Below are 7,220 nucleotides of genomic sequence, written 5' to 3'. Positions count from 1 at the left end.
TGAGCTATTCCACAAAGTGTACTACTAGTCAATAACCGTTTTCACACTATTTTAGGTCCCTTAGGTCATTGTAGGCATTCTAGAATTCTAGCTTGCAAGCTTGCTTTTGTCAATGTCCTACTAATTACCAAGGCTTGGGGGAGATGTAGGTCACATGAAAAATCAAGGCAAATTGGTATGGGATTTTCTAAACATTACTTGACATTTGAAATAAGAGTTTACAAAGTGGTTTCACATTGGCAATGTGTTCCTCCATGTAATAATTTGACTAATTTCATATATTGTGTGCAACAATTGAACAATGGAAGTGTACAAGTTTACATACATAATAAGCTTCTCTCTTATTGAAATGTAATCTAATCTAGTAGTCTTAAGAAACATTATATACATTGGGGCAAGGCAAACCTTGCTTATCTGGGTTGCGAATGAAAGAGGGCAGTTTCTTGAGGAACATCTTCTGACATTTCATCTAAAGCATTCCATTTATCACCTTCCAGTTCCATGCGAAGAGCCTCCTTGAGTTCAATACAAACCGCATTCATGGCTAGCCTTTTATTACTATCAAATACCACACACATCAATGCAATCTCAACAACTTTCCACATTGAAGATATGTTGTAATCACTACCCATGGTCCTATCAACAATCTCTTCAATCATCCCTCGCTCGATCCAAGGACGAACCTGCAAGACCCACTACATTAAGCCTCTAGATGGTCCCACTTTAAAACCTATATCTAGATCTTTCTTATTCATTTCTACTTCATTTGATTTGATATAATTCGATTCAATAATGTGAAAACAAATTTGAAGGTAGTAGATTACCAACTCTACAATGTGAACATCATGGCCTGAATCATTTCTACAGATTGCATTTCGTCCACAAATCACCTCAAATAGCAACACTCCAAAGCTATAGACATCAACCTTTTGTGTCAACTTTAAGGTTGATGTATACCTACATTGTAATAAAAGCTACTTGTGAGTCATCATCAAAACCTAGCAATAAACATATTCATCCATAGTAAGCAATAATGGTAGAAGAGATAGATTTGGTGAATAAAAAGTTGGGAAAGGAAGACATTCTTCGCATAAGACGACATTTAGAATGAGTTTTGATGGTTATACTCAGGATCGAGATAGCCCAAACTTCCCATCAAAGTCGTCGTGACATCTTCAGTCGTAGGGAGCCTAAATCTTGATATTCCAAAGTCTGCAATTTTGGCTTCCATAGCATCATTCAACAAGATATTGCTGGCTTTCACATCCCTATGAATGATACATGGGCTACATCCATGGTGTAGATATTCGAGTCCTTTGTAAGCGCCCATCCAATGATAGTTAGTCCAGCTTTAGTACAGCTACAATGAAATATTATATCAAACATTCAATGGCTTGACCATGAATCTTTTACCTTGTGCAGCATCTACCACAATACTTAGCCTTGTCCTCCATGGTAATGGCTGAGCTCTTGCTCTTTGACCTAGTGTTTTCCCATTTTATCAGTATGTAAAACAAAAAAGAATGATAATTTTGTGAGTGGCTTGGATCTTTGTATACTTTAGAGGAAAACCAGAATCTTACCATAGAGGAAATCTAACAAGGATCCCTTTGACATGTACTCATATACCAACACCAATTTCTCTTCACTACAATAGCCAAGGAGTCTCACAAGGTTTTTATGATACACTCTTGATAGAAGAACGACCTGGAGAAAAAGGTAAAAGAAAAATCATCAATCTCAAAACAATACTGGACATTAAATATATTTCGCACCAATTCATTTAATCTCATCATTTACTTTGATTACCTCGTTCAAAAATTCTCGAGCACCTTGACGAGAATCTTGTGACAATACTTTGACAGCGACGGTGCGACCAGATGCAAGCCTTCCTTGATACACAGGTCCAAACCCTCCCCCCCCAAGCTTCTTACTAAAATTGTTCGTGGCATCCTCGATCTCACCGTAGCTGAACACGTGGATCGAATTTGAAGCTTCTATAAGCTCAGTGTCTCGTATGCCTGTGTTGAACATACCAAAATAAGTGTCTGCTTATCTCAGACTTGTATCTCGATGGAAGATTATTACATCGGTGGCCAAAGATAACTTGCCTGTTGTAAAAGCCTCAAGCATAAACCTACCATGTTCTTCACGAATGCCTGTGCTTGCAGTAGTCTCCACATTCTCAGTTGTTGCATCCATCCTTTTTCTCACGTAAAATCTTTTTGCTACCCAGACCAGAACAACAGTCATAACTGCCCCACCGATCACTAGCCCAATTATCAGGCCTATATGGCTCGATGTTCGACCTGGAGTGCAAGATGTGTTGCTACACAAGGATGGGTTTCCTGCATAACTGGGAGTGTCGATTAAGAATTAACAGACTGAAGTAGCCTGCCTAAATCTACTTCCCTACCCCTTAATATTTCAACACGAGACAAACTGGAGTGAGTGGTAGGAACTACTCCCCAAGACTCCCGACTTACTGTCTTGTTTACTATTTTACGTCTCTCCGTTTTTCTCCCCAGTTTACCAATGTTGTGAAGGATTTCCTTCCTCAGCAGGAAAGGTAGCTCGTACAGCGGAGATAAAACCAGAAAATTAAATTGAGGCAAGAGAAGTGACATACTAGAACTGGAGCCGTTTGTTGCCCAATAACGCGGTGGGTATAGATCCACTAAAATTGTTATTTTGCAAGTTCCTGAAAGACTGACGAAAGGATAAGCCCCTTCATTGGATTCAAGGGAAGATTTATCTAATTCTAGAGGTGAGTAATAGATAGGATGGAGCTCGTCGTACTTACAGGTAATTCAAGCTCTGCAACATGGACAAGGAGTCTGGAATGGGTCCACTCAGGTTATTATTGCTCAAATTCCTGCATACGGAGGAGAACTAACAAGTCTTCAAACAATGTAACACTCCATCCCTCTATGAAATTGAAGGGGTTTCCCAAGGCAATCGGATCAAAAAACACGATTATATGTATTATTATCTTGAATAAAGTGGAATCTCCCTAAGAGGAGAACCACGGGAACTTAGAAGTAAAGATGCGTTGTGTCACAGTTCTTGTTCCTACTCTCGGACTCTTTGCAGAAGCCTTACAATAGTTGCAGACTTGTGAGGGAGCTAAGATCCGGGAGCCAGCCCTGCAACATGTTCCCATCTAGCGAACTGCACCCACAAAGCATCGGATCCAAAATTTTGAAAAAATTAGAAAAACTTTGAGAAGAAGGGGCAAATGACAGCGCTGGTGTAGCGTCTACCTACATTTCAACAAGCCCGGTGAGATTATTAAGGCTTGAAGGTATTTCGCCTGCCAACATGTGGTTCGATAAAGATCTATGAACAGGAGCGCCGAACAGATTGTCAGAAACGGATGAATAGCTGTACAATTGTACACATACGAACAAAGTAAAGAAGAGTCACCCACAATGCCGTTATTCGAGGAGAAGTAGCAGAACTGCAATTCAACCATGGATAACGATAGGCAGAGGGCAGACATGGGTCGCCCGTAAAGCTACTCAAGCTGACTAGTGTGGCTGTTATGTCGTCCATAGCCGCAACTGTGGAACATCAATTCGCGAGTAGCTTGGTTTAATCAATGAGCTTTAATGCTTGAGCTTCAGTAGACCAGCAATCTCTGTAAGGACAAAATGGACACGCAGTGCTGGTCTGAAGGCAGCGAAGCGGTGTGGCGATGGAGGAAATAGGGATGACGAAAGGAAGCGGTAGAGCACTACTTACTATCGCCGTCGAAAGTGCCAGGCGACGCCGGAGTGTCGAAATACGCTAAGATTTCAACTCCAGAGATGATAGGCCCGTATATAGAAGAGGAAACTTCGGTCATGTTGAAGATGAGGTGACTCAAGGATGTCATGTAACTATTATTACTATATAATTCGATACCGGTATAGGTACCCTCGGCAGCCACTGAGGTGTTCGCATAAATGTCGAATCTGCCCCGGATTAGATCTCCGTCGAGTGTTATATCGAAAACCCGCTGGCCTGGACCGGTCACCGTGCCATCGATTTCGGCGAAGTAGAGCGCGAAGAAATAGAAATGCAAGCCGCCCGGGACGCTGTAATTAAGCAACATACCGGGTCGATTGCTCTCAAACGCTGTTTGCAGCATTCTCTGAGGCGGAACATCCTTCATGGATTGGGTATCGATATTTTGGGAAGTGTTCCTGCTTGTCAGCTTAGACGATGAGAAGGGGTCCCAAATCCGGTCTATTGAATCGTCAGGATACCTGCACATGAAGCAGATGGAATCGTCATTTCAACAAACAGTCTGGGTTTATGCAGCAAGGGATCTACCCACGCGGTGGCGTACTGCAAAATGGATCGATCTACTCTATGGCGTGTTCCGATTCTTTTCCTTCTCTGGATCTAAGGTCTTTTGCGCTTCTTTTTCTTCTTCTGTGCGATGGATGTTCTCCCTTTTATGTTACTGCATTTACTAAACGCCGTGAACTCTGTGTGTGTGTGTGTGTAACAGTGACTGTGTGCGCCCGCGCGCGCGCGGGAGAGAGCAGTTTTGTGATCCTAACCTTACGGCCGGAGAATCTGATTGAACTCCACAGTTATCTCTGTACAGCAATTGTAGAGGACGCTGAGTTTCGTTGATGAATTGAACAGGAATCATATAAGGGTTGAGCTGGCGTAGTTCTATAGAGGAAATGAACGGTATGTCGCTTCCAGTAATAGAACCGGAAAGGCAGACGGCGATGGTGTTTCTTCTGGCACCCACATAGATTTCCCGGATCAGAGGACCGCGATCAGGGGGCTGAGGCAGGGAGATGTCGATGTTGTTCCAGAGGTCGGCGTCGATGAGGAGATTGAAGCTGACGCGGTCGCTGTTTTGTGTGGAGTAGGGCGGAACGCGCCCAACCCAAAACGAAGCACGGATGAGGTAGAATTGTCCCACGAGCACCTCCGGCAGCATGTAACAATACTTGGGCTGCCTGCCGTTGAAATAACGGATTGTTTTGTAGCGAGTGCTGGTGTCGCCGGACGGAGGCTGCACATCGCCGATCTCGCCGGATCTCATCAAGCTACCATCCGGCGTCCACAAAATGTCCGGCAGATTGCTATCGCTGTAATTTTGGCTGGATCGCGAACCGCAGTCGATGCTCACGAACCCTGCACTCACACAAGCACGAACGCACTCCCTCGAGCACAATCAGTGATCGGGACTGAATTTCCAATGCAATCCTGCACACCACACACGCAAACACAGCCACTCTCTTTGCACAAGCTATAAATCGATTTTCCGCACCTCGGACATCTCCCTGCACTCTGTCTCTCGCTCCCCCCCTCTCTCTCTCTCTCCCTCTCCGACACTAAGCGCTTCCCGAGAATAGCTCCAGCCTCCTGGATGCAACTCATATCTCTCCATCGCCGATCATCGACATGCGATCCTGTGTGCTTCAGAGCTCATTCAATCACATTTGTCTAATAGTGAAGCAGCCCGGCAACCTTAGGCAACACACTTCTCTCTCTCTCGCTCTCGGTCTCTCGCTCCAGCACACACGCCCTTAAACTTCCCCAAACGATGTACAGCATCAATTCAGATTCCGAATTGATCTCGATGGCCAGTCATCATGCAATCTTCTCAATTAAGCTGTACAGACTCGCTACAGATATCATCGACACACAGTTATACTTCCATCTCAGCCGACATAGCAAGCAGCCACCTCAATTGCTTACGCAAGCTTTACCCTTTAAACAAAATAATGAGCTAAATAGATAAGGAGCAATTTCAAGCACAGCATACAACTTAGCTCTAAGCTAAATAATGAGCTAAATATCTATCCGCATTACCTGACACCTGAGCCATGGCACATAGAAGTCCAATCTCACTTCCACAAACAATGAGGAGGAGGGGGAAGCTGAGGAGGAGGGGGAAGCTGAGATGGAGTGCCATATTCACAAATGAGAGGATACAAAAGTTATGGGAGAACCCTTTCTACGCTTAGGGGGTAGGCTTGATGAATGATAGATATATCATTCACCTTGTTATCCATGGGGAGGCCTAGTAAAGAGGCATGAAAAAGGGAGGGACATGCTTACGTGTCAAGCTCCTATTGGCTTGACCCTATGCCAATAATGACTTTTGGCCATTGGCATGTGGTCGCTAGACAATAGCCCCCTCGTGACAATAGGCCCTCAAGAGTATACCTTCTTCCTCTTCTTTGGCTCTACAGCACAATTGCTCGGTACTTGGGTCATAATCTGTTTATAGCTAGTCTCCATCTTCTTTTTCATTATTGGCCTACCCCTATCCCAATAATGACTTTTGGTCATTGGCATGTGGCCACTAGACAATAGGCCCTCAAGAGCATACCTTCTTCCTCTTCTTTGGCTCTACAGCAGCTACTTGGTACTTGGTTCATAATCTGTTTATAAACTTTTTCAAACTAGTCTCCATCTTCTTTTTCATTATTGGCCTACCCCTATGCCAATAATGACTTTTGGCCATTGGCATGTGGACGCTAGACAATAGGCCCTCAAGAGCATACCTTCTTCCTCTTCTTTGGCTCTACAGCAGCAGTTGCTTTTGGTACTTGGTTCATAATCTGTTTATAAACTTTTTCAAACTAGTCTCCATCTTCTTTTTCATTATTGGCCTGCCCCTATGCCAATAATGACTTTTGGCCATTAGCATGTGGACGCTAGACAATAGGCCCCCCCATGACAATAGGCCCTGAAGAGCATACCTTCTTCCTCTTCTTTGGCTCTACAGCAGTAGCTGCTTTTGGTACTTGGTTCATAATCTGTTTATAAACTTTTTCAAACTAGTCTCCATCTTTCTTTTCATTATTGGCCTACCCCTCTGCATTTACTCCCCTCTGCACACTCCGAATCTCCTTCTTGTTTTTCACCTTCATCGTCCCTTTTTGAGTTTGGGGCCTCCAATTTAATGCTTGGTCTGCGCATTTCACTCAAGTAGGGGCAGGCCTAATGAATGATAGATATATCATTCACCTTGTTATCCATGGGAAGGCCTAGTAAAGAGGCATGAAAAAGGGAGGGACATGCTTACGTGTCAAGCTCCTATTGAAAGTTGAGATAGTCAACATGTGGCATAGTACTAGGGGTTTAGCACAAGGGAAGAAATAGGATGGGAATGGGAAAAGGTGGTCCCAAGTGCTCCCATGCATACTTCTATCCTATTCCCATCCCACCATGTGCTAACAAAACAAGATGAATGCTCACAA

At 43.8% G+C, this 7,220-nt stretch overlaps 1 protein-coding gene across 1 annotated transcript; it reads right to left on the bottom strand.

Annotated features, from left to right (window-relative positions):
• Positions 1-240: 240 nt before the first annotated feature.
• Positions 241-6,100, bottom strand: LOC147903963 (putative LRR receptor-like serine/threonine-protein kinase At1g67720). Its single transcript, XM_087402351.1, has 15 exons — positions 5,824-6,100; positions 4,551-5,142; positions 3,745-4,250; positions 3,431-3,563; positions 3,268-3,339; positions 3,103-3,171; positions 2,804-2,875; positions 2,630-2,701; positions 2,142-2,356; positions 1,810-2,021; positions 1,584-1,707; positions 1,414-1,482; positions 1,128-1,314; positions 825-957; positions 241-683 (listed from the first exon to the last, which is right to left on the bottom strand). Exons 1-15 carry the CDS (start codon positions 5,837-5,839, stop codon positions 411-413), a joined length of 2,745 nt encoding a protein of 914 aa, XP_087258477.1. The 5' UTR covers positions 5,840-6,100; the 3' UTR covers positions 241-410.
• Between the last annotated feature and the right edge of the window lie 1,120 nt (positions 6,101-7,220).

Source organism: Dipteris shenzhenensis, chromosome 3 (assembly GCF_047967505.1).
Source record: "Dipteris shenzhenensis isolate YYH24624 ecotype China chromosome 3, Dip_SZ_1.0, whole genome shotgun sequence".
Lineage (NCBI taxonomy): Eukaryota > Viridiplantae > Streptophyta > Polypodiopsida > Gleicheniales > Dipteridaceae > Dipteris > Dipteris shenzhenensis.
Note: the sequence above shows the minus strand (reverse complement) of the source record. Positions and strands in the feature narration are given on the sequence as shown.